The 27,641-nt window shown below is 40.5% G+C and overlaps 1 protein-coding gene across 1 annotated transcript in view; it reads right to left on the bottom strand.

Annotated features, from left to right (window-relative positions):
* Window positions 1–9,689: 9,689 nt before the first annotated feature.
* UST (uronyl 2-sulfotransferase) overlaps window positions 9,690–27,641 on the bottom strand; it is a 276,233-nt gene continuing 258,281 nt past the window's right edge. The window contains exon 8 of the mRNA XM_063097233.1: window positions 9,690–12,310. Within this exon, the coding sequence (XP_062953303.1) occupies window positions 12,027–12,310 (284 nt within the window). The 3' untranslated portion in view covers window positions 9,690–12,026. The remainder of the gene's footprint in view (window positions 12,311–27,641) is intronic.

Below are 27,641 nucleotides of genomic sequence, written 5' to 3'. Positions count from 1 at the left end.
CGATCTTGCCTTTAAGTCACCGCTCCAGGCTCTGTCAGTGTTCAGGAGCCCTAGCGATTCAGGCAGTGAAGTAGCTTTAGGCTAACGTGGTTGGGTCAGCTCCATCCATGCCTCTGTAATTCACCATCAGCCTCCAAAACACACGCTCCTCCAATCCTGCACTTTTTCCTAATCTCTCCATATGACGCCCCGCTTCCCTTCCCCTGCCTGCCAGCTCCCTTCAACTGTTAACCTTCCACAGTTTATAACAGCAAGCTGTTTTAACCATTTCACAAGAGTTAGTCGTTCATTACGTGAAGATAACAGAGCTTTGCTGTGAGGAACGCTGGGCACCAGGCAGGCTCACCCACCATCTAAGGGTCTGACTTGAACATTTGTAGTTCAAATTCATGCATTTGCAAATTACAGTTTGTCTCACGTCATGAGGCTTTATATCACCAGAGACTAGTTGAGAATAAATTATTAAATATGCAGCATCTGTGAGGCTATTGTAATGTATGTGAAAGTGCTTTGAAATCTTGAATGCCATAGCTCTTAATCTTTTTCTTTGGTAAGAGACCACTTTGAGACTCTTATGAAAATGTGGATCCCCTTCCCAAGAGAAATGCATACCAATATGCTTATATCTATATGATTTTGCATGTGAATTCAAGAAGTTCATGGGTCTTCTGATGTATTGTAGATCCCCTGACTGAAAGGGATTTGTAAGTACAAAATGATATTAATTAAGAGGGTTTATTTTTTTACATATTAAATGAATGGCAGTATGTAGAATTGTATATTTAACAAGATCTCAGTAATATAATATACTCATATGTAGAAAAGGACATGTACATAGAAAAGATCGGAAGGCTATGCACTAAAATATAAAATAGTGCTTATATTTGGGTGATGAGATTATGGATGATTGTAATTTTCTTCTCTGAATTTTGTTGTATTTTCCCAGTTTAAAAACAAAATTTCCACTAGTTTATTCTCTACAAAAGTAGCTGTTCCCTGTGACAGGTTGTAGAAATACTGGGCAGAGCTTTCAAATCTAAAGAGACACTATAGTGGACACTGCTTTGGGCAGCTGCTCCATTCACAGTATTTACCAGTCTCTGGGTTCAGGGGTGGGGACCTGACTCCAGCTAAATTGATGAATGTCTTTTTGCAAGGTTTTTCTGAACTGTAACTAGCAAGGAGCCAGTTCCTCTGAGATGACAGAAGTTGTGAGAGTGAGGTTTGGAAGCTTTTGGGGCATGGGGAGCAGAAGGGGAAGGCACACTTTTTGTTGGTCTGAGAGACAGAGACCAGATGGCATTTGAGTCACTGGTTCCTGTTGACCTTGAGCCCAGCTGCACTCTTGTCCTTTGTGCATTTCTTCCTCTGATTTTATAGCACCCTTCTACTCTTCTAGTAAATTTCCTTTTTGTCTGAACTAGTTAGAGTTGGATTTCTGGCACATGAAACCAACACGTACACACAATTAAGAAAAGCATATTTGTAAATGGTCAAGAACAAAATTTAACCCAAGTTGTAAAGTGTGTGAAATCACCAATATTTCTTGACCCAAAAAATGGCTGGCTTTGTGTGTCCAGCCCTGTGCAGGACAAAGGGGGGCCAAAAAAATCGGGATTATTGGTTCAGATCTTTAGATCTTCCTTTTCGTTAAAGGGTTGGAATCTGTCTTCTTGGCTCTATGTAGAAACAGACAATGACGGGATTGTTCAAACCTAAGTGATGACCATAAAAATTTCAAGTCTCTTCTCTCATTTACAAATTTGATGCTCGGGATAACACATTTACAAGGGTATGAAATGTAAATAGATTTTTTAACTCAATAAGCTAGAAATCCTAAGCTATTAATCCCTGCATTAATTTGGCAAGCTGGAGATACCTGAGCTCTGCTAGAGAGAAAATCTCAGCAAATTGGTAGAGATACTCTACAAGAATAATTACATGTGGGTTTTTGTTCCTCGTAGCCAATTCCATTTCAACAAATATCTGACTGTAATGAAATTAGTTAAAAATACTGGGACATGGCTTAATTATTCTAGTAATATTTGACATAGTGAAATTTCAGAATGACCTTCTTAATTAAATTATAACTCATCAAGTGAAGAGCTCCAACTTCAAATCCAGTCCTATCTGTATCCATATTGAGAGTGTAGAAAACGATATCTGCTTTTGGCAAATGTGTTTCTGTGGAGCTTAGAAATGGCCTACCCAGGATAACATGGTAAACAGGCCATGATGAAACCACTTTGTCCTTTGGAGGCTGGTTAAGGTGGTACAATCAGCAGGAAAGAATTTTAAGGCTTATGTCAGACTGATTATAAGACTAGCTGAAAAAAATTTTTTTTAAGCAACATACTGTTACCTACATATTCTAATAAAAGTAAAAGCTATGTTCATATTTCTTGTAGATTGAGAGATACTGTTATCACAGTGTTTTAGAGTGAGACTTTGAGTCATTTGATCTTACATGCCTGTTGTCTTTAGATGAGTGTAGATTATGGATTTGATGCTACCTCTATGAAATTCAGCATTTTCGGCTGAACTTTCAAACTAGTTAGAATCTCAGTGTTTACTTTATTGTGGGTTTTGATATGAATTACCAAATTGCTCTTCATACTTACTGTCTTTTCATCCTGGGCATCAGCACATAACATGTTTGCCCATAAGTATCAACAGCAGTGTCACATTGCTTCAATCAAAATTTCTCTGACTATGAATAAGGAAGAACATTTTTCCTTTTTCTTAACTTTTTGCATAGCTAAATTCTGAGAACCAATATGTCCTTCACACATGTTTTACTTTTTATATTGATTTATGTAAATTCCTTATATATTAGTAAGTTCAATCTTTTATCTGCCATATCTACCACAAATATTTCCCCCATTTGTTGTTTACTTTTGAATTGTGATTCTTTTTTTCCTGAGCCTCAGAGATTTTCATATTTTTTTCTTTGTGCTTTCTTCCATTTTTCCTATGTTTAAAGTCCTTCCCACCCCCTTATCGAATTCCTCTGATTTGTGTTTACTTGTGTGATGTAAATAAATCATGTCAATGGACTGGAGCACAAAGGTATATTTGAAATAATGAAATAAAATCATTTTAATTTTAAATAGTATTTTTTGACTTATGCTATTCAAAAAAGAAAGAAAAATGAAGACAAGGAAAGAGCACATGTAGAAGGGTGAGTATCTGTCCTCCCTGAGACCGATGGTGTTTGTTGGGTCTGAGACGCAGCCAGCAGTGACTTACCCATACCCTTAACCCGGTGGCACTTCTGGGTTTCAGGTTAGTGTTCTGACCAGTCAGGAAAATAGCTAGAGGCCTGGATTTGCTAACAACAGCCCCAGTGCAAGTTACAACTAAAATACGGGCCTCTGCTATCTCGCCTGACCATCACAGGGATAAAGTGCCTGGAAATCCAGGGATGAAATGAAGGTGAGTCTTTTTGGGAACAGAGGTAAGTAGGGGAGAGGCGGGAAAGCCTGATTCCTGGCCTCTTTCCTTCTGTACACCCTGTGCGCCAGCCATTGGCCCAACCCAACTGAGAGGCGGTGGGCAGGGAGCTCAGGTGATACAATCCACAGCGATCAGCCTCTCAGGATATAGAACCTGCATAGAAAGGTAGAAAAGGGGACAGGGGAAAAGGGAGACTAATCAGCTCACTTGCTAATTAATTTAGAAAAAGAAAAATTATTTTCTCATGTTTCTTTTCCATTCTGAAATGTCCAATGGCCTTCATGTCCTTTAGAGTAAAATAAAAATTTCTTCCCTTAGCAATTGGGCTCAATCTTGTCTTGCCTCTTACAAGCAATGAAAAAAGCTTGGGTGTTAGATTTGAATAAGCATCCTGGCCCCGTCACTTACTGCGCTTGTTATTTAGGCTTGTCATTTAGCTTCTTGGAATCTTTATTTTCTATTACACAAACAGAGATAACAATGCCTTTCTTGTAGATTCACTGTAAGGGCAAAGTGATCTTTCTACTTTAGATCTGTCCTGATGTTACCCGCAAATTCTGCTGTCCCTCCAGGTGTAAGCTCAAATCCCACACGAAACCTTCTCCCTATTGAGGCCTTTACTGATCTCTCACCTCCATATTTAGCCTCTATGTGTGTCAATAAAATTGTGTATGTTAAAAAAAAAAAAGTTAAACTAAGACTTACCTGAATCCTTTTCTAGTTTAGACTGCTTTGATAACAAGGTTGACATCTTCCTACATCCTTGTTTTCCTCATTGTACCCACTTTCTACTTACCTTTATAGATGGAGTTATGGTACTGTCTAAGGATTATCTATGACAGTCACCACATGGGTCACCTCCTGATTACCAAATCAGTGTTTCAATCATGGAATTACACGACACACTCTGGAAAGATGATCTGATAAAGACCGATTTTAAAAATACGATAGCAATTTTAAAATAATAGCAACAAAACTAATTCAGGTCACAGGACCTGGGAAAGACAATAATCTATGATCAATGGACAGTGTGTACATTGTGTTTTAAATACACCAACCGTGAGTCCCTTCTGGGCCCTACTGCTCTAAAGCAATGATGAAAATTAAGTAGGTATGGGAGAGAAATTAGGTTTGGAAAGTTCTTGAGAGTTCTTGAGTAAATTGTTATGGATACAGCTCCCCCTAGTGTGCTGAACAACACGGGTGCCCCAACGTGCAGAAGCTGGGCTCAGGCTCTGCAGCGAGGCATTCTTATCCCCAGTCACCAGCTTATTGGGACCACACTGCTTTCTTTCCTACTGCACAGGCAACCACAGGCCAGGGAAGAAAGGGGCGGATGTCCTTTATTCATTTGGAGTTTAGCACCGGTTGTCATGGCAGTAATGAATTGAACTGAGGTACCCAAATAATATTTATAAGTATTTTAAAACCTTATTTTCAAGTGTTTCTACTTTTTCCTGAGATAGGAGAATGTAATTAGGAAGAATACACAAAAGTGAAAGACGATTCCTTGTTAACCCCATCTTTTATTTATCAAAATGTTAATTATCTGCAAGTATATTTTCCTTAAGCGGGATACATGACCAAAATTGAACCATAGCAGATGAAGCCCCCAAATTGAACCAAAGCAGAAAGAAAGCAACTCTTCCAGTGGGGAAAAATGGAATATAATGACTTATAGTAAAGCAACACTTCTCAAAGTGTAATCTCCGAAACACTAGTTCCATAGGATGGATATTAATGAGTCTTATCAAATAAGGATTCTATAGCAAATAATTTTGAGAAATTTGGAGGTTCAACAAAGATACACTGATTTTTTTTAAGGTGCAGCATTCCTCAGAGCCTTTAGTATGCTCTTAACACACCACTGTACTGTGTGACAACACACTACCGACCGCAGCATTTCCCAAATTATTTAACACGATTTTTTTTCGTGCCTATCTCATAACCTGGTTTGTGAATTATCCTTTGAGAATATGCATGGGATTAGAATTTCATTAACTTCCAATCAAAGATGAAGAACAAATAGGAAAGTATGGTGAAAGGAGAAAAGAACATAGTAAATTTGGTACAAGCAGCAAATAGGATGACTATACAGAATTTGTGGTCAGTGTTATAATCCTCTTCCACATATGAAAAATTAGAAAGGCAACGTACTAAAGTCTCAACCCATGGATGGCAGTCCTGCTGTGGTGTCAGAAGGATCATCCATGCTGAACACGCCAACAGCCCACAAAATCACTACCAGATTTCTCCCATAACGTCACAGCAGTGATGCTACTTCTGACCATGAGAACCGAGATTCCAAAAAGTACAGTACTCCATCCTGCCAGGTTTTCAATCTTTAGTAAAACTTTTTTTGGTACTGAACCTATACTAGTTCACATGGATGTTTTAGGCTCATTAACAGGGTCACAGATACACAGGGTACTTTAAAGAAAAAGTTAAAGGAAGCCTATATTTGGTACAAGCTGTGAATTAGAGATGAATCCTGTATGTAACTCACAGCTAGACAAACTCCTCCCCAAGAATGTTCCAGAAAAATGGAAACACACAGGGTGGTTTGTCTTGGATAATAGCATGGTAAGCAGAATAGCAGAAACCAGGCCAGGAAGTGGGGATGGGATGGTTCTTTAGGACAGGTCCCTGTATATCTAGTAGAATGTGCCTCTTCCCACGGGCTCAATTCATACTTCAGAAGGACTGTGTTCCATGTACTCATCAGCACATCAGGCAACAACACTCCCAGATGTGAGGGATCGGAGGCATCCACGAACCTGGAATTATGTGTAGTTCTATGCGCTCTTGCTGAGCATACAGTGTTTTGTGGAGAGAAGAAACCCTTCGTCAGCTTAGGAAGGACTGTGGCTCAGTCTCTCAGCATTTAGGGGTGGAGGGCGGGCTATAGTTCATCCTAGAAGCAGCTCTTGATTTTCAATGGATGTCCTATTTTCTCGCTAATGTTTTCCTGCTGGGTTGACTTCAGGCATCAGGAGGTCAAGTAATTGACTCCAACACCCAGTGAAATAGAGCAGCTGGGACTCGAACTCTGGGACTTCGCTGATGTGCAGCCTGTGCCCCTGGTCAGTCAACCCCTGTGCTCCCCGGTTTCCACCGCCTTTCTAGCTGCACGTCATGGCCAGCATGCTGGGTCTGGCAGGGCCCGTCCTCTGGGCTGTCTCTGCTCAGGGCTGGAATAAGAGGCGTGTCACAGGTCAAGTCTGAATGTTCTGGCAGCGCAGTGTAGGGCAGACTGTTCATGCCTGCTCAAAGCATACAGTGTCTGGTGAAAGCCAGCTTGAAGATAGCTAAATTCACATGCCAAGATTCCAAAAGGAAAGACTTAGCTCACATTTTTCCTTTGCATGGTGATTTTTCTTCCCCTCCTTTTTTTTTTTTTTTTTTAAAAAAAGGGAATCCCCATGTTTACAAGTTGAAATCCAAAATGCACAAGTGGTCAGTTCATGATTCTGTGACCCATGAACATCTGTGGGCCTGGGTGTTCCTTGGGAATTAGCAGAGCTCGGAGCAGTGCGCCAAGCCTGCCCTAGGCAGAAAGGAATTCTTGAGTGAGTAAAACCGTCGGCCGAGGAGGCCTGCGAGTGCTCAGGTCTGCTTATCCTCTAGTTCTGCTTTTCCAGGGGCATATTTGCACTCAACCTCAACTAGTTTTATGAACTGCATTTTGACTATAGTTTTTGAGGTGGCTCCATCTGAAACTCCTTACAGGAAGTAGGGCATGAATCTTCATTTTTGCTTTTAAGAGAAATACAGCTCTGTAGTCTGAGATGGGCAAACATGGCCTGATCTGTTTACCAAGAAACAAGAACCTCTCTGTGTCCTTTGAGTAGAAAGAATAATCTAGAAAAACATATTTACTTGGCATCTGTCTAAGGATGTAAGTGACCGAAAACCCACAGGGCTTCCCTTTGTGGAAGGGAGTGGGTCCCAACCCCTACTCCCAGGAGAGCCCCACAGATTCAGTGTGGCAGATGACACTGGCTGTGGCTGAAGGTACCTGATCATTTCCATTCTGGATTCCAGGTAACAACCAGGTGGACTTTGGCTGTATCATCATTTTCAAATTTTAATTTGGTTGATGCTCAGAAGTTAAGTGAACCCTCAATGGACAAAGTTAGCATGGGATATATTTGTGTCTCCTCTCGGGACCTTGGTTTTCCTCATCTGTAAAATGAGGGGAGGGACCAGGTCACCATCACTGAGCCCCACTGGAACTCTAGGAGTCTGTAAATTGAGGCTTGCTTTTCTCCCAGTCAGTGTCTAGTTCCTCTGCTCTAATTTTTTTGCTATAATCTGGGTGTTATGGGCTAAATTGTGTACCACCAAAATTCACATATTAAAGTCTTAACCAGTGCCTCAGAATGTGACTGTATTTGGATAAGGTCTTTAGCGAAGTAATTAAGTTAAAATGAGGTCATTAGGGTGAGCCCTAATCCTGGGGTCCTTATAAAAAGAGGAGATTAGGACACACACATGACAGAGAGAAGGCCATGTGAGGATACAGGGTGAAGGCAGGTACCTACAAGCCATGGAGAGGCCTCAGGAGAAACCAACCCTGCTGACACCTTGATCTTGGACTTCTAGCCTCCAGAACTGTGAGAAAGTAAATTTCTGTTTTTTGAGGCATCCAGTCTGTGGTACTTTGTAATGGCAGCAAACTGATGCATTGGGTTATGCCACAATGACTTTCCTGGGCTATGAAAAAAGTGCCATGTGTTTTTCTCAACAGACTCTTATTTTTGGTTTTAGCTTAAAATAGGTTTTTTTTTTTTTTTATTGGTAGAATATTAAAGTACTTTGCTTATTTTTTATAGGTTTATTTATCATCAGATGTAAGTCACTTTAGTAAAATAAGTTCTCTTTACATTTACTTAAAGAGAATTTTACAATTTTGACCCTGCAGGGCTATTTTTCTTAATGGTTATGGTTCATCCTTCTGCCTTTTTCAAAATACTGTCATTATCTATAAAATTTATGTACAGCCAGATAACTCATTGGATAAATGCACAGGTAATAGCACATTTGTAGAGAACTTCAGACCAAACAAGCAACCCCAGATGTGGCACAGTTTTTGTTTAGTCCTTTTGGCTTTAAAGTTCATTCAGTCAAACATCATTTGATTGGGTTAAAGAACAACAAATTAATGAGAAAGACGGGTCACCACTTATCACCTGCTGTTTAAGATTCTCAGATTCTTACTTGAAATAAAGCATGTTATTACTGAAATGTATTTTTATTTTATTTAGTACCATGATTCTGATTCTTTTATTTTATGAAATAGTCACATGTGATTGGAACGTAGTGTCCAATATATTGAAAGCATGGAGATTCTCTCTCTCTCTCTCTCTGTAGGTTCCATTTGACCACAGACTGAAATTTCCCAGGGAGGGCATTTCTGTATTAAGACTTCTCAGTTGAGAGGCTAGAATCATCCAGCTTTTGAGATTCTACATGCCTAAGAAAGAGATCAGCTTACATACTATGAGACGTGATGTGGCCTCCGTTTCCTACATTACTATAGACATGCCCCGTAGATACCTGATATCAGAGACTGATGATTCATTCAGATGTAGCACCCTGTCACCAAACCCATCGGTGCGAATAGCAATAAAGTCAGTTGTTTGGTATTTTTATACACGACTAGATGAATGAATGACTAATTCATTTTTTTTCAGCCAGCTTTTTTGGTGTCACATAATTGCAAGAATACGTCTTTTAAAAATCACATCTTGAAGAAAAAAGCTCGGCTAATTAAGAAGGTTGAAGGGGCTGTGAGAAACGACAGGCACTTTTATTTCCAGCTATCAACAGAATGGAAAAAAAATTCAACTTATTTGTATTCATTTATTTTAAGGGTAATGAATAAGTTAAGGAACACTTCATCTCAAACACAGATTGCTTTTATTTTAGCTAAGCTAATGTTTCAGTTCCATATATATTTTAAAACTTCCATCAATGTGAAACACCATTTTTTTCTTTCTTCTTTAAAAAAAAGATTTACAAGCACTTTTATGGCACTCAAGGAAAGTAGGCTGAAGGTTCATAATAATAATTTTCCTTTTAAAAAACATCCATCAGACCAAAATAAAATCATTTTAATTAACTCCTTCCTGAGTAACTAAAACCTTGGAATGTGCTGAAAGGTTATAATAAATAAGGCAGTCAAAGATCAACTAGCTTAAATGTATTTTTTAAATTAAACTATGTAAAATGTACAATATATTTCATGAAGTACAAACTGTGTTGGGCCCAGGGCCATAAAAATGTTGTCATGTGTGCCAAATAAACTGATGAAGTGCCTTGACTTTTAGGACCTCGAGGTTGTTTGTTGTGACCAAATAACATTAAGGCCATGCAAATAAATTGGTCAGCCTCTTTTGTTGTGAAGTTATAATGATCACAGCTGAAAAGAAATGCCTTTGAGCACACAGGGAGACATACCCGCGTGAACCTGCAGTAAGAAGATGAATTTTGTGAATGACCAATTGTCCTGATGTTCTGATAAACAGCAGAGAAAACTTAGCCAACTCAACTTTACTTTCAGATTGTGAGATTGCAGTGTGTAAACTAATCATCATTCTTTATATATAATTTCATAGAAATGACTCGCAATGTACCAGGCAGCCGTTCTTGTACTTGTTTTGAATATGGTAACTATCTCCATGTTGCTTTTTAAAGTATGCCTAATGGTAGGGCCCTGCTCCCTTTGAACAGGACAAAGGATATTTCTTCCTCTAAGAGCATTTCCCTTAGTCACTTCCCTGCCCAAGTCCTCTGAGGCAGAACGGAGGCCCACAGGAGGCCCAAGTGGTGGACTCTGTGCCTCTGTGGTCCAGCCTTCACTGGACTCTTGGGGCTGGAGCCTCCTAAATACATCTTGTGATAATGCAGCTTTAGCATGTACTTGACAGGTTCCAAATGACTTGCTTTATATCTTGGCTACCATCCAATTTCAGTGAAGGAAGAAAAAATTCTAGAGAGACTTGGTTTCTGAAAAGTAGAAAATGTGTGGTTTGTGTAAAGTCAAACTCATATTTACTAGTAAGTATTCCCAATTCACACTTTGCTAGTGCTCTTGAAGGGCTGGCTCTAGAGGAAAAATTTGTCAAAATTTGTCACAAGTACCCTTCCTATGGCCAACAGGAAGGCTTTCTCAGCTAGCTGTATATTACCCACTCAGGAGAATATGTATTTTCAGGCCTTTTTCTAAGGTGAAGACATTTCAGAATCCACAGGAATAGATTTCTAATGACTGAACCAAGGCATCATTGATAGGTGGCAGGTGATGGGGGGTGGAAGGTAGAGAGAAGAGATATTTTGGGGTGATGGAACTGCCCAGCATCTACTCAGATCACACTGGGGGCAGCCACCTGATCATCAAGCAGGACAAGCGGTCTCTTACCCACAAGCTCTTGCTTCTTCTCTTTTTGATGTCCCTAGATAGGGTTCTCAGGAATGAGCAGGTTCCATAAGAAATGAGGCTACCTGCACAGAACTCAGGACACCTTTTTACTGAAAGCAGGTACCTCTTAGGGGACTACAGTACATAGTACCAGATACTAGGAGACCCAACTTGGTCAGGGATGTTTGATAGATTATGCAATATCTGTGGTCAGGCTTAGCACTTCTGCCACAGGAGTCAAATACCAGAGCTAAACTGGTTCCTGGGACTTCCACTTAAAGCAATGCTGGGGAGAAAGATGTTTCATGTTGGGTGCAAAGGACAAGACCATGCCCTTTTCCTGATGCCACATGACCTTCATATTTTACCTGTCTTGCCTACATCCTTGTGTACACAGCAAACAAGTTCTTTTCCCTGCTATGCTACTTTGATGTCTATCAGAACGGTGCTTGGAGATGGAATATCCCAAGGGAGCTTGCCATGCATGTTGACCTTGAAAGGTACTCCAGGCTCCAGATTGGTTGGGGATGTAGCACAAACCGACTTGCTCTTTCAGAGATAAGTACACTGCTCCTGGTGAAGGTGTCCCCTGAGATGGACCAGAGGCAGAATTCTACCCATGTGGGTAGAAACCACTTAACCAGGGCCATCCTCCCTTTTGATACCTTATTTGTCTTACCTTCTCCTCTTAGATCCTTCTGGAGTAGGTTCCTTGGTCTCTGAAGTGGTTTTGTATTTCTACCGAAATATACAAGTCTGGGTGTCTCCTACCACTGAGGTAATATTTTTACAAGGGATTTACAAATGATAAGTTACTGGGCCATGGGCTATATCATCACTTTTCCTTCTCCCATCATACTGGGCTGGGGTGGGGGTGGGGGAAGCTATTTTGTGACAAGACATCTTGTGATGGAACCATCTGGTGTACCTGGGAAAGATGCAAGGAGCCAATAAAAAAACACAGAATAAAATTAAACAAATAAAACCCGCAAAACCGGGCATCTCCCAATGACCCCAACATGTGGGTATGTTTTGTTCTTTTTAATGCACCCGAGCATTAATTTAGTCCTGTAAGGATTTTTCTTCCCCAAACGAAAAACTTTCTTGAAAAGGGAGATAAAGCCATGGAGACAACACAGTGCTGGCATCACCTCTTATAAATATCTTCTAGCCACTTTTCATCATCTTGTTCCTCGTCATCCATCGGCTCCTCGGTTTCCAGTGGAGTTGGAATAAAGAATTGTGGCCTCAGAGGGGGCTTGCTGACGTGAGACTTCAGTCCAAACTTGCGCTTCAGCAGGTGGAACTGCTCTTTGACGTAGTGGTAGAATGCGTACTCGTATCTCATGCGCTGGTAGAGAATCTGCACGGCCTCGGGAGAGGGGACAGTCTTCTTTACGGTCACAGTCATGTTTCCAAGTTTCCTATGCTCTGGAAAAGAATTATGTGCAATGCTTTAGCTTAGAAGGAATAATGGTGAAGACCTGACTTACCTGCATAATACTGGAAGCACCTAGAGAAAGAAACTAAACATCCAAATAATAGAAGGGAGAAAAGGGTTCCCGACAATATTTGGAAAGATTTCCCCATATTCTAGGTGTTAATAACATTAGTTCACTAAACACAAACTATCTGATTTCCTTTTCATGGAATGTGAACCATGCAATTGGATCACCATTCAATTGTTAACTGTAAGTTATGCATTCTTTTGAACAGCAAAGTCAACCCATTTTTCCTCCTTCATTTCCTACTACGGTGAGTAGAGGGCTTACCTTCAGAAGGAGACAGATAAGAGCTGTCTTGCTACTTTCTAACAATCTTGGCTTTTAAAAAAAATTTAAAATATTGACATAAAGTTTCGTTTGGTACAAAATGCATTTGCATTTAAACTATGCTATCTACCCTAAGTGAATCATTGTGCCGTGTATGCATGTATTGAAACAACACACTGTACCCCACAAATATGTACAAGTAAATGTTAAAACACTATTAAACAAGTAAATGGTTTTTTTTTTTTTTGTGACCGGTAAGGGGATCGGAACCCTTGGCTTGGTGTCACTCACACTGCGCTCAGCCAGTGAGTGCACCAGTCATCCCTATATAGGATCCGAACCTGCGGTCTTGGTGCTCCCAGTGCTGCACTCTCCCGAGTGAGCCACGGGTTCAGCCGACAAGTAAATGTTAAAATACTATTAAAACAAACATACAAAAAACAGTGCATTTGTCCAGAAAAGTAAAGAAATGACTGTTAGATTTCTTAAATATAACATTAACTGTTGTAAATTTTTTCCACTAATTAATTCTTATCTGTTTGTCACATATATAAAATGCAATATAATTTCCCTCTACCTCTCTTATTTACAAGCTCTCTAGCATCATGAATACTGATTATCTATTTATTACCTATAATATAAATTATTCTTGGAGTGCAATTACTTTCTTCTGATTAGATATTAATAATCATGTCTCTTTAAACCAGTGTAGTTAGCTTATCATACTTTACCTGTTGTAAATTTTAAGTGGTTTTTAAAATTGTGGTAAAATATATATAACTAAAATCTGTTTAGTTTTATATTAATTTTGTAGTTCTGCTTAATAACACAACATATTATATATTTTATATTTAATGCTTAATAACATACAAATGTCTCATATAAAATATAAAATTTTAACTATTTTAAAGTGGCATTAATTACATTCTCAATGTTGTACAACCATCATCAGTATTTCCAAAATCCTTTCATCAGTCCAAACGACTCTGTATCCATTAAGCAGTAACTCCCTGCTCCCCTTCCTCTTGGTAACCTCAAATCTACTTTCTGTCTGTACTGAATTTGCCTATTCCAGGCACTTCAAGTGAAATTGTACAATATCTGTCCTTTTTTGCCTGGTATATTTCACTTAGCATGCTATTTTCACGGTTCATCCACGTTGTCGCGTGTGTCAGTACTTCATTCCTTTTTATGGCTGAATAACATTCCACTGTAGGAATATACCAAAATTTGTTTATTCATTCATCCACGAGGGACAATTGGGTTGTTTCCACCTTTTGGGTGATTTGCATACAAGTTGTTTTAGTCCCTGTTTCTAAATTTTTTGAGTATATACCTAGGAGTGGAATTGCTGGGTCATATGGTAATTCTATGTTTAATTTTTGAGGAATTGCCAAACTGTTTTCCACACTGACTGCACCATTCTACATTCCTATCAGCAATGTATGAGGGTTCTGATTTCTTCAAATATTCTCCTATAATTATTTCCACCCCCCTTTTTAAAAAAATTATAGCCATCCCAGTAAGTGTGAAGTGGTATCTCACTGTGGTTTTGACTTGTATTTCCCTGATGATTAATGATGCTGATGCTTATGGTAATGATTTCCCTAATGACTAATGATTTTTTCATGTGCTTGTGGCAATTTGTATATCTTCTTTGGAGGAATGTGTATTTCAAGTCCTTTGCCCAGTTTTGAACTAGGTGGGGTTTTTTTTTTTTTTTTTTGCTGTTGAGTTGTATAAGTTCTTTATATATTCTGGATATTCTGCATATAAATTTGCAAATATTCTCTCCCATCCCTTAGGTTGTGTTTTTACTTTGTAAATAGTGTTCTTTTATATGCACAAAAGTTTTTAATTTTAATGAAGACCACTTTATTTTTTCTTTTGTTACCTGTCTTTTAGTGTCCTATTTAAGAAACCACCGCCAAATCCAAGATCATGAAGATTTGCCCCTTTATTTTTTTTTATTATCTCGTTTTTAACTAAAACTTTTGTCACAAAATTCAAGTACTACATAATTTACTAAATATAGCTTCAAATGGCTATTTCCAAAATCAGATTCACCTGAAAGGACTCCAGTAGCAATTACAAAGAAAGAATTTAAAAAATTCTCTGAGTGGTAATAGCCTCATTGAAATACAAGTATTGCTTTTCAAATTGACTCTCTTGAAAGACATAATACACATGTGGATATATCAGTTCTAAAATTTTTGTTAAAACATTTGGTGGTCACTGCAGATACAAACTCTAGCAAATCTGGGGTGGGTTGAGTTCCTAGGCCTTAAATTTAGGTATCCCTTGTGGTTTTAAAACAGAATTTGAAAAACTCTTATTTAATACAGACAAGGTACAAAGTGTTTTAAGTTAAACTTTGAGAGGCAGGAGAAAAATAATCTACTCATTTACATTCACCTACAATCCCTTCCTTGTGGAGCACTCTGAATTGTGCAAGGTTTTGTTATCTCACACAAAAAAGTCAGGATTCCCATGATTTTAAAATAATTCATTAAATTAGTTGGTCCAACATGTTCCAAAAAGAATCTTAAAAAAAAAAGAAATGCTGCCATTAGCTAAATAGTTGAGGGAACTGGGCAAAGGGAGAATGGGGGTAGAAAAGACCAAAGAGAAAGATCAGTGTTGGGGGTAATTATTTCTCTCCCCCCATGTGGAAGGATCTCCCTAGAGTGGTGCTCCTGGGCTCCTGCCTCAGCCCCTCTTTCAGGGAGGTAGGCCAAGTAGCAGGGCCAGAGGCCATTCTCTGATTGTTCATTAAGAAGAAGGGATTGAGATGGTGTCCCCCTGGGGTGAGTGTAGCTGTCTGCAGAGACTTCACACCCTCCCACAGGGGAGGGCAGGCAAGTCTGCCTAACCCAGGATGGTGTTGACTGGTCCGGTTCCCAGCACACTCAAGCTACGTTTTCCCACCTACCTTCATGTGGATCTCCATCTTCTGTCTCTTGTGTCTATTTCTCAATTAGTTTATAACAGAGACAAGGGGAAATGGGTGTCATTTATTAGCCCCTTGAGCCCCAATGGTGAGTAACACAAAACACAAGCTGTGATGTCCTAAGTACTTGCGCAAGGAGGGACAGGTCAAGAGTTTGCCTCTAAACTGTCTGGCAGCCGACAAAGAATTTAACATATTACATTGCTCTAAGTTTAAAATAATCTATTCACAACTATTCCTGGTGATGAAACCATAGAGAAATATCTTCTATCAGTTTTCATAAGAAAAAACTGTAATGGAATTAGCAACATTTTAATAACATTTTTAGAGTAAATTCAGCTCATTCAGGGTGAGAGAGAAAAATGGCAAATTCCAGGTACTCAGCTCTCTACTGGTCTGGCTTGATCTGGGAATATACCTCAGAAAAGCCAGAACAGAGGTCCTTAACCCTTCTAAGAACCAGACTAAAGCTTATGCTCAGGAACACGTGGAAGGTATATGGACTTCTGGAAGCCCATATATGACTATTTCAGGATATTTATGGACCTTTTAAGAATCTCTGACTTTGAGAAATTAACAAACTTCATTTCCTTCAACAATCTTTCATCTATCATCTTTATCCTGATAAGTATTAGCCCCCAGTAATGCATAAATACTAAAGTTAGTTATTATGTGCCTGTCAGGTATATAGCCATAAACACTGCAGCAGTGAAGAGAGAAGGACTTGATTTACATCTTAGGAAAGGGAAGGGGCCTAACAGTGCCTGGATCTTCACTAGAAGGCCACCCTAGCGAGTTATGGAGAAGTTCACAAGGGGGTAAGCACAGGGGAGCCCAAAAATTCGTACAGAAGTCATTTGGAATCTGCCTTATTGCAGGGCCTCAAAGCTCTTTGTCTTAAGGTTGAAATAGTCAATTCCTTAAAACGATGTACAGCAAGTATAATCAAATAAATATCCTCACCATAAAGCTATCCAAGAAATATCTATCAAATTTTTCACCTAGAGCAAGGTAACTTCCTAGACTAGTCTTCAAGATAAATTGGTTGCAAAATGTTGGTCTCTATAATGGATTGAGTTGACTTGCTGTGAAGGGTTATTAACTTGAAGCCAGAAAAACTTTGGGAAGATTTTTAAAAAGTTATAGCATGATGGATTTATACATTTCTCTCTTTGATTACCATTAGGCCACTGGGTCAATTGCTATAAAGCTACTCCTAGTTCATGATAATCAACCTCTCTTCCCCACATTGTTTTCTCTTTGGCTGGGGCAGGGGAGTTAGAGGATGGGCAGAGCACGGAACCAACTCTGTCAAAGTGATAATATGTCCTTCAAGGACAAGTGAAAAGAGCCAGGACCTATTTACATGATTAGTGAACTGATATGTCAAGAGATGGTGATAGTACCAGCTGAGCCTAATATTTTGTGGTTTATTTTTATAAGAACAGCTACATTTAGTGAGGACTAGGGAGTGGCAAACGCCGAGCTAAGCACTTACACACGTAATTGCATTCAATCGTCACAATAACCCTGGCTGGAAGAGCCGTCTTATAGACGAGGAAACAGGCTGAGCAAGACCATGACTCGTTCCAGGTCATGCAGCTGCAGGAGGCCGCACATGACACTCAACTGATGCGCTCTGCTGTGCCGTTTCTAGCTGAAGACAGGTCCACAACCTCATTACTGTTCCTCCCACACTTCTCCACAATGTGAGAGAGCACAACGGTCAACAGCTGGGCCTGGAGCCTACTACTCCTCATGTTGACTGAGGAGCCCAGACTTACAATAGATATAACAAAAAAATGGGACTAGACCATCCCTGGGTCCAGTTGGAAAGGCCAGTACTCACAGAGTCGATGATGACAACCACCACAATAACCACTATTTGGAGAGTTTCTTGGTTCCACCTCAGAGGTGGAAAGCACCTTTTCCAGGGTGCTTTATTTAGCTCGAACTTATAATTATGCATTTCTAGCAGGAACCATTATTCTAACCCAGTCAGTAATTGACCCAGGATCTACCAAGTTTGGGAAAGTCAGCCTGCTGTGATGACCAGTATCTGAAATTCCAGTGTGTTCCCTCAAGTCTGTTCCTGAACAGCAATGGCTCTGGTGATTCCATTCACATCCCCTTACACTGACTTATTTTATCCAAGTCTTATAAGACGGTAAGAGATCTTTAATAAGATTCATATTTGATAAGATCCCAAGTGGCCTTTCCAAGCAAATTTTAATGACATGTCACCTCACTATCCTGACGAGAGTGCTTTGGCTTGTTGATAGTACTAGTCAGAACAAACACCAGGAGGCTGAGCCCTATGTTTGCTAGAAAACTCTACAGATAGAACAGACCTTTATGGTAAGAGATAAAGGGGAATTTTCCATCTCTGGCTACAAGATAAGGGTTTTAAAGATCCTTTCCTGGACAGCAACAGATTGCCATGTGTATTTCAGTTATCTCAGTCCCCTCGCCCTTCTAGCCCTCCCCCTCCAAGCCCTGTAGAAACACGAGAGGTGCTGACAGCGGGTTCAGAGGATTCTTAAGAGAGCTATTTTTTTTTTTACACTAAGCTCCAGTTTTGCATTAATATCTACTTCTTGATTCATCCATCTATCCCTCCCCTCTCTCTCTCTCTCTTTCCCTCTATCCACACTCTCTTCTTCATTGTCAACCTCTCTCCCCCCACTGGCTCTTTCCCATCAAAATTCACATGTGCTCAAGTCTTTCCTTTCTTAAAGAAAACTCTTGTCTCCATGCTCCCCGCCTCCTTTTATCTTCGCTTTCTCCTCACCAATACAGCCAAACTTCTTGAAGACTTGTCTCAATTTATCACCAAAATTTCAACCTACGCATATGGCTGAACTCATCAAGGTCTGGTTTCTGTTCTCTCAAGACTCCATTCAAATCACTTGCTTCCTTGTTGAGAACTCGGTGGGCACTGCTCAGGCTTTCCCATGTCCTCTCAGCATGACCTCCCAGCACCGCTGCCACACGCTCCATCGGAAACCCTCTCCTCCCCCGGCATCTGTACCAGCATTTCCCTGGCCACCCTTGCCTCTCCCTGACTGCTCCTTTTCTGTTCTCTCCAGCCTGTCCTTTAATGTCCCAGGGCTCTGCTCTGGTTTTCTTCCCTTCTCTGCTTGTTACTCCTGGGTAGTATCAGCCAACTCTCTATTCGTTAGTTCTCAAACCACTGTTGACAACAAAACTAAAAGGTTATATGAAATTACACCTTTTTTGACCCTTTGTTTTCCATAGAACTGCCAAATTTAGTAAGAAGGCTAATAACATTGCCAGAGGGTTATGCCATGGTCAGAAATAGGGGAGTTATTTTGTGACAGGAGAAGCAGAGATTCAGATTTAACCAAAATTGACAGTGTACAGCCATTATGGGTTTGGATTATGCCCATATATACGTTATTTTATTTAATATTCTCAATAACCCTGTGAGGTAAGTATCATGACCCGTATTTTGCAGATGGAGAAATAGAAGCTCTGGGAGGTTAAATAACTTACCTAAGGTCACACAGCTGGTAAGTAAGCAACAGAGCTAGAATTTGAAACTGGGTCCCCGTTTGTGTGGAGTACTGTAAGCACTGGGCCATAACCAGTGAAGTTTTTGTGAGCCTGTAGAAAATTATCACCTTATGAGTATATGGAAATATTAGAAGGCAGTTTGCTTTGTATAGTAAGTGGAGAATTTTTAAAATCACATTTCAAAGACATATGGTTATGTGTCTTGCTGCACAATAATCAGTGCTATGGAAAAGTCATTCCATTGCTAAGTGTTCCACATTTTTGTAAAATGCCAGACTTTCTCTCCAAACAAAACAAAGCTATGTGAACTATGGAATCAGCCTCTCTCCAGATTGCCACAATAGCAGTTCCAGAGGAAGTTGTTAGGATTTTTTTTTTTTTTTTTTTTTTTGCAGACTGTTTTTATTTAAGCCACAAAACAATTATGCTTTAAAAATCTATACTTATGATTGGCATCCTGTGGGAAGTGAAGTAACCCTTGTTAGGTGGACGTATATGAGGGTACTTCAAAAAGTTCACGGAAAAATGGAATTAAAATATAATGTGAATCTTTCCATGGACATTTCGAAGACCCCTCAAACTGTAGAATGTAACCCCTTTGAACCTAGTGGGAACATCAAGGGCTCACGTCTCTGTGCCCACTGATGGACATTTCAAAAGGAAGAGACAACCACGGAGCTCCTTTGTTTGAGGCAGGCGTGGCAAGAAGGCAGCCAGAGATTGGACAGGCAGGCCATGTGTTGTTTGGCCCGTGGGTTATTTTTTTAGAAATTGACTTAGTTGTTGTTAAGACTTGGTCTATTGCACATGGAAATCTGGACTTCTGGTTTCTCTCAAAGGGAAGCTACGTACTTCTGGAGCCGAATATGACTGCCCCCTTGAGAGAGGCCAGTGCTCTCCAGCTCGTCTCAGACCCTAAATGCCAGTTCATTCTTTTATGTTACCCACCTGGCTGCTATAGAAATTTGGGTTTTATGTTTCTGCTTTAAAGGTTTTGAAACTCTGGGTTTCATAAAACATAGAAAGCAAGTGCTTCAGGGCTAAACTAAGGCTGAAATTAGGCCTCATTGCTGTGTCCAATGTCACCTTCCTTCCCTCCTTCTGCAAATATTTATTGAATAATTATTGTGCACCAGGCGCGGGAGTTATAAGTGGTGAATGGAACATCGACACTATCATCAATAGGCAGTCTGAGAGCTTTCTCTGTGCCAAGTACTGTGAGATATCTACACATGCATTTAATTTATAACCCCCTCAATGTTGTAGGGTCTCTTATTATCACCATTTACAGATGTGACACTTCAATTTAGTAGCTTGCCCGAGTTCACACAGCTGATAAGTGGAGAAGCAAGAAGTTGGGTCTGGGGAAGTCTGATTAACGAGCCCAAGTTCTTAACTCTTAACTCTGCTTATGGTCGAATGGAGCTCACAGTGAGGGGAGATCCCTCTGCACAGGACTAGTCACTGTGGGGTGGGGAGAGCATTCCATTCTGGGTGTTTGGTGGCATCCACATTTCCTCTCCTTGGCCAGAAATCCCTAGCAGAGACCTAGAGGCCTAATGGGCTTGCCTTAGATAATCTGTACAGAGTTGGGTCTTCATAACTGCTATTTGGCCATGAAGATTTTCTGCGTGTGCAAGCCTGAAAGTATAGGGGGTGTGTGTGTGTGCACATGTCTGCGTGTTTCAATCAGAAGAGGGAAAACTTTCAGGAGGGCTCTGAGGCACTGTCAACTCCCTGGAAAATTTTCCCTGGATTTTGTTCTTAACAATCCCAGCAGGTTTCAGTCAGTGGTTTTTCCCATGGAGCTCCTGATGCAGAGGTGATCAGGATAGGAGTGCGACCCCACTTGTCTCTATCTCCACAAATCAGCACGTGGGAAACACAGCGCCCCTCTGTGCACGCTCCTGGAGTGAATGAGAAAAACCACCAGGGTGCTGTCACATTAGAAGGCTTGGCTGTGTCTGTGAGGTGGAGACACAGCCAGGAGGGGACAAAGGCAGGAGCCGAATGTGCCTCAGGGAAATTCCTGAGAGACCTGTGAACACTGGTTCCTTAGCTGGAAGCAGTCTACCCTCACATCTGGGATTTTTCAGCTCCCACTGGGGTCTATAAATTCCACTGTTCAGCTTTGTGGTTCATTTGCCTTTTTGAAATGATAGGGCTGGCCATGTCATGTTTTTCTGCCCTTGTCCTTTAATTAATAAATGCACTTTGGCAAAGAGAAGCTGTGATTTCAGGATGCTTTTGATTTTTTTTTTTTTTTTTCATTTTTCTTATTTACCTTTAGGGATTGGCCAAATAATCTCCTCAGTTATGTTCACAATAACTGCAGGAAATTTCCTCAAAATAGGCACTGGTTTCGTGCTGTGAAATGTTTGGAAGGGAAAAAAAAAAGAAAACAAAACAAAAACCCAAATTTTGACCTTTCTATTTGAAAAACAAAACAGAGATTGTTTTTTCTTTATAGACGTTCAGTCAGCCATAGAGCTAGGACTGTGTGGGGACAGACTCTTTTAGGCTCTGTCCTTCCCTGAGGAGGAGGTGGCAGAGACCCTATAGAGTAGTTATGGGCCTAAACAAGGATCTTTTTTAGAGATGACATAAAAATCTGTAGATGGTCACTGAAAGCTGGTAGAGGAAAAAAAGAAAGGAATAGAGTAAGGCCAAGAGGGGGATTGCTTTCTGTATTATTAAAGCTTTACAGATTGCGGTCTAAACAGCCCAACAGACTAGCATTCCCTTCATGCACACAGAGCTGTGTGGATTACTGTGCTTTCACAGAGCCTCTCACTACCTTGCACAATCTTCACAGTAATCCACTTTACCTACAGATACCAGGGGCCTGAGAGGTCACCGACTGGCTCAATCAAGGGCATATAGCTAGTACTAATGGTCCTGAGACTAGACAGCAGCTTTCTGATTCCCAGTCTTGCACCCTTTCGGTACATCACAGGCTGTTAATTTCCAAATTGAGTGGAAATCTATAACCACCCACTTCTCCTTGCCCTGTGTGTATCCTGGCATTAAGGGGATCAGTTGAGAAGAAGGGCTTGAGTGTTCTAAGTTAAGGGGAATGCTTTGGTAAGTCTGGGAGGATCTGGTGAAAAACTTGCAAGCTAGCAAAAAATGTTTTCAGACTGAAAGGGACTGTGTCTTTTTCGTTTTTAGTTCCCCAGTGGCCAGCCCCACGCCTGGCTCATAACAACCCTCCGTAAATGTTTGTTGATCTGAAACCTATATTTGAAATCCATCCATAAGACTGGATTAACCTAAAGGGCAACTTTTGGTGATAACTATACATATGTCGTTTTTGCTAAATTCCTTCCTTAGTTGAGGATCCTTCCTGAGAAAACTTTCCATTTCCAGAAATTGAATTTCTTTAGGGTAGGCTGATAGAGAAGGTTTGGATCACGGGTTGCTCTTAGCCGCTAGTTGAAGAACACTATGTTATGCTGACAGGTCGCTTACAAATACTTAGCAAAACTTAAGAAATACTGTGATCAGGGAAGGTTCGCCACAAACATAAATACCTGTGTAGAAAGATATATGCTGCCACCACCTTGTAGCTAATGAATTTATGCTGTGTATGTTATTTACTATAGCCATGAACTAAAGAAATCCAGATACTGTTGGGGCAAAAAGACATCTGTATGACCTAATTTTGCTGCATTAATGCTGTTCAGTTACTTAATTTGCCATCATTTTGGGTAGTTTTTAATGCTGTTTTTCCATTAGCAAAGAAAAAAAAGTTTTATTTAGAATTAAAATATTCATTCAGATCACATCCACTTGACCCAAGTGTTAAGGGCTTTGTTGTGGATATAATTTAAGCTGTGGCTCTTTGGCCAGTCTTGAACACTTTCTGGTGGAAGAACTTAGGCCAGGCCACTGGGAGCAACCTCAGAAAACTGGTGTCTCAGGGAAAGGACTGCAAAAGAAAAGTTCTACAGGGCCCTTGGAAACACAGCTCTGCCCAGCACCAAGCACAGCCCTCTGCGTGGAACGCATATGCCAGTAGAACACGTGCAGAAGCTGATTGGCCAATTCATGGGCTCCTCCCAAAGCACTGCTGAACAAACACTGGGAATTTGGCTTTGGAATGTGATGATAAATATCATTCATCAGTAACCTGTTTCTGTGCAAGATTGTTCAGTGACAAGCCCAATGTGCTTAACATGGCCTCAAGCCAAGGCCATAAGCAGATGTTGCTTTACTGCCCAAGATCTGGCTATTTTTGCAAAAGCAGCAACTCACTCTACCTCTGCTGCATCGACATTATGTTTGGACTGGTTCATAACCTTCAGTCCTCTCAAAAGTCCCTTTAATGTAAATAGAAAGAAAATCACAGACCTGCCCCTTGGAGTCTCCTTCCCACCTCTCTTCATCTGTCAAACAAGCATAATGGAAAAACGATGTAGCCCTGGCTCTGGGCCAAAACAAACAATCTGGAAGTACTGTGTAAACCCAGCTGCTGCACTGGAGGACAGAGGCCTCGCTTTATGACCTCTGAGATGGTTAACCATATGCAAAATAACAAAACCTCACCACTGACTCGCGGCATACTGTGATGCTGGGCTGGTTCTGGCATTCCTTTCCTCGATCTAAGTGAACGCGCACACTCCACACTGACCAGAGCTCTCTTACCTGGACAGTCTGGGCTTGTTTTAACCTGTTCCAGAAGAGACTATGTGCAAGACATGAATACCAACCAGAAGTAGAACCAAATTTTACCACTGAAAAAAAATAAGCATTGTCAAAAGACAGGTGTCAATCCCTCAGCTTTAGGAGAACTGAGCGGTGATCAACCGAGAGGCCCTGCTGTTTTAACAAGCTCTCTGTCTAAAGAACCGTGGTTTACTAATCTCAGGTTAGATTACATCCAGAGATTTCCAGCACACAGGGATAAGGCACACTTTCTCAGGCGACAGGTTTGATGAAAGTCAGGGTCAGGTGGAGTGGGACTGGAGTGTTACGGGTGGGAGAGAAAGAGCTGTGGTCATATTCCCAGGTGGGCCAATGCCCACTGCTCCTGCAGAGCCCTGCTCCCTGCTGGCTGCTCCTGAAACCGTGTGAACATGATGCTTGTCACAGATAGAGTAAACTCATTTCCTGAATTATATAGGGAGGCCACACAGTTCAAACACGTGAAATATAAGTGCAGGGTAGCCAGATCCCCTGCAGCTGCCTCCAGCGGAAATGAACGTGTGTCACTGTGGCTAGCAGTGATGGACTGGCTTGACAGGCCAGCGCTGGATTTGCCACTGGGATGATCGATGGCACTTTAAGTCTGGCTTCTTGGAGGTATGGCAATTAAGGGAGAAAAGAACAAAAAGCACTTCATGGCTGCCTTGGTGCTTAGAGTTGGTAAAGTAAACAGAGGGAATTTTGGGGGTTTTTTTTTCAGTCTTCTTTTCAGATCTGGAAATCTAAATAATTAAAAAGTAATTTGAGATCACTTTGAATTTCAAGAGACTATTTTTTGATGTAGCCAAGTGAAAGTTACATGAATTTCTTTCTTTTAAATACCTGAAAGTGGTAGGCTCCTTTGATGAATGAGAAGGAAAGCTTTCTAATGCTCCCATTTTTTGCTTTGCTTTTTGGAAGCAGGAGCACAATAAAAGGAACCAGGAAGCGATCATCACTGGCTGTGTGGGGTAAGTCACTGAGGGCCCATAATGGCCAGGCCACTGGCCCCCTTTGGATGGACGCCAGCGGCAATCAGACCTGTGAGGGGACATGCATTTTCAGAAACATTGCATAGGTGGGTCCCAAGCCCCTCAAGTCTGGAGGTGAGGTCGGCACACAGGGGGTGCTTCACGGTTATTGCCTGGGCGATCCAACTACACACTATCTTCAGAATCTGCCAAAATGGCTAGGTGGGCATGGTGGTGATTCATATTTTCTTGCCCAGACTCCGCTCATTCATCAACATTGTATTGAACACCTACTAAGCTCAAAGCATGATTCCAGGGAACAAAAGAACCATTAAAAGTTGAAAACACAGGCTCCCTCCTTGAGGAGGAAGAAGTAACATAAAGAGAGAAAGCAACATACAATCCTTCCACTAACTTCCTGGGCAATCTGGAAATCCCTGCTTCACTGGGGGTGGGAAGGGCCTTGCTCATAGTGGGGCATGGGGAAAGGGACAGGAATGGGGACCATAAGAGGTATTGATGGCTGCAGATGTCTACTGTTTGTGTCCTTCTAAAGAGCCAGGTGAACATCTTGTCAGACAAACTTAGTGTGCAACAAATCGGTGGGGAGCCTGACACCTGCAGAGGTGGCGCTGCTGCAGGTGTCTGCGGGTCTGCACTGTTGGTTGCACCCCAGCTGATGCTGAGGTGGCAGCTGTCCATCCACACGCTGAGATCCTAAAGCTTAGAATGAAACAAGTCAGGGCTGGAAGAAGCGTCCAAGCTCATCCCTCCTGGCCCAGACTTGTGTGCCCAGAGAGTGATCAGCCTCCTCAGATGGGCTGGGGTCGCCTTGGTGCCTACCAAGGTTGGTGGCTCCAACTCCTACATTCCCTGCACGCTGGTTTACCAGTCTGAAGGCAACTTGCTCCTGTTTCTTTGCTCCCCACGTTTATCATCGTGACCCAAATCATCAAAAAGTTGATATATTCCTTGATAGTATATACTACCCTAAATATAGATGCATGCCTTCCTCAACATAGCATTTTGACATTAAAATACTGGCTTGGGCATGAGAACGGCAATAAAAGAAGGGTTTATTTTCACAGCAACAACTGAACCAAACATTTCTGTTTAAAAGTATCTACTTCTAGAAAAAAAACTTATTGGAAGATTCACTATGGCTATGTCAATAAAATGTATCTCTGTTGGAAATACATCTTTTATTTGAAATAATGATTTAGAAACGTGTTTTTGGACTTCTGTTACTTTATTTGGAATTGTGCTATGGAGGTCCGAATCAAGGACTAATGAGGACATCTTGATCAAAAGGATTTCTTATTTGGACAAAGAAGATCAAAAGAAATACTAACCTAGCAGCTCTGCCTAAATTCTTTTGGCATTTGACAATTTCATAATCTCTGCTTTCACTTTGTATATGGGATTTTCTTCTCTCTGTTCCTCATAGTCTGGATTGTATTAGCAGGCCTAGGCTGCTTGTGTCCTTTGACAGGGAGGAGGCTAACTCCTGGAATCATGCTTCATTGCCTAAATCCAACCCCGATGATGTTGAAGCCAATTGCCAACACCCACCACCACTCTGGGCACTCCACAGATGGGCCACAGGACAGCTCTTTGTCTCATTTTTTTATGTTGGTCTATTATTTTTTTCTCCAGGGTGTCGTACAGATCAAGCTACCTATCTCGTTATGAGCAGGTTCATCATAAAGCCCTTGAACAGAACGTAAGCTTTTGGCTTTAAACCTTAGTTCTTAGAAAAGTAATTTACAATTTAAAAATTCATTTTTTCTGGTTACATATATATACATACCACATACATACATATATGAGGTACACATATACATACATATATATTTACATATATGTACATACGCCCACACAAATGAAAGTATACAGATGGTAAAGTTTTGGGAAAACTTAGAAAAAAGATTAAGAAAATAAAATAACTTTTATTCAAGCCATGATTATTATCGTAGTAGTACATTTCCTTCCCATAAGTCATTTTCTTATGTACGTATATAAATTATAAAATGCATCTTTGCGATATTGTTTATTTAGTTTTGTAGTCTTTTAAAATTTAACTGATCATGAGCATTTTCCTATATCATTATTATTCCAAGTCATATTTTGCAATATATGCTCCATTTTATGGATACCTTAGAGGTTATATAAGCAGTCTGCTACTGTTAGATAATTGGGTTGTTTTTCCATTTCTATGGTTCTAAATTACATGAGATACACATCCTTGTTCATAAGCAATTGTGTGCCTGTTTGCTTGTTTCCCTGATATAAATGGCAGCTTTAGCTACCGAGTGGTGAATTTTCCTCCTATAGCTAATAAGGTCTTCAATTCTGCCAGCTCTAAGATACCATTTACCTTTTTATGTCTGAGATCCTGAAATTTGTGTAATGCAATTTTCCTATATTTTGAGAGTTTTACTTTAATGGTACATGAAAATAATCTATAACGTAACGTACTAAAGTTTCAACATGCAGAGAGCCTTTTGAAAATCCTTTATCTACTGACTGTGAGAATAGAAAGTGCTATAGCAATGCACTTAATATGGGAGTACGGTTGCTCATAAAACATTTAATGCACAAGAAATTCTTAGTAAATTTCACATTGTGATGACTACAGTCACAGTGATGAAATATTTCCTCATTTTTGGATTTTATGAACTGGGTACTCATATAGGGCTATCACAGAACTTAGTTTTTTCCTTTTCATAGTGGATTCTCAATGCACTTTCTTTAACAGAAGATATTCTATTGCATTTTTATTTTGTTTTGTCTAGTTTTAACATCATATTTTTCACAATCATCAGTCTTGATGAATGAACCAATGG

The sequence above is a fragment of the Cynocephalus volans genome, chromosome 5 (assembly GCF_027409185.1).
Source record: "Cynocephalus volans isolate mCynVol1 chromosome 5, mCynVol1.pri, whole genome shotgun sequence".
NCBI lineage: Eukaryota > Metazoa > Chordata > Mammalia > Dermoptera > Cynocephalidae > Cynocephalus > Cynocephalus volans.
This window is presented reverse-complemented; position numbering and strand designations above follow the sequence as displayed.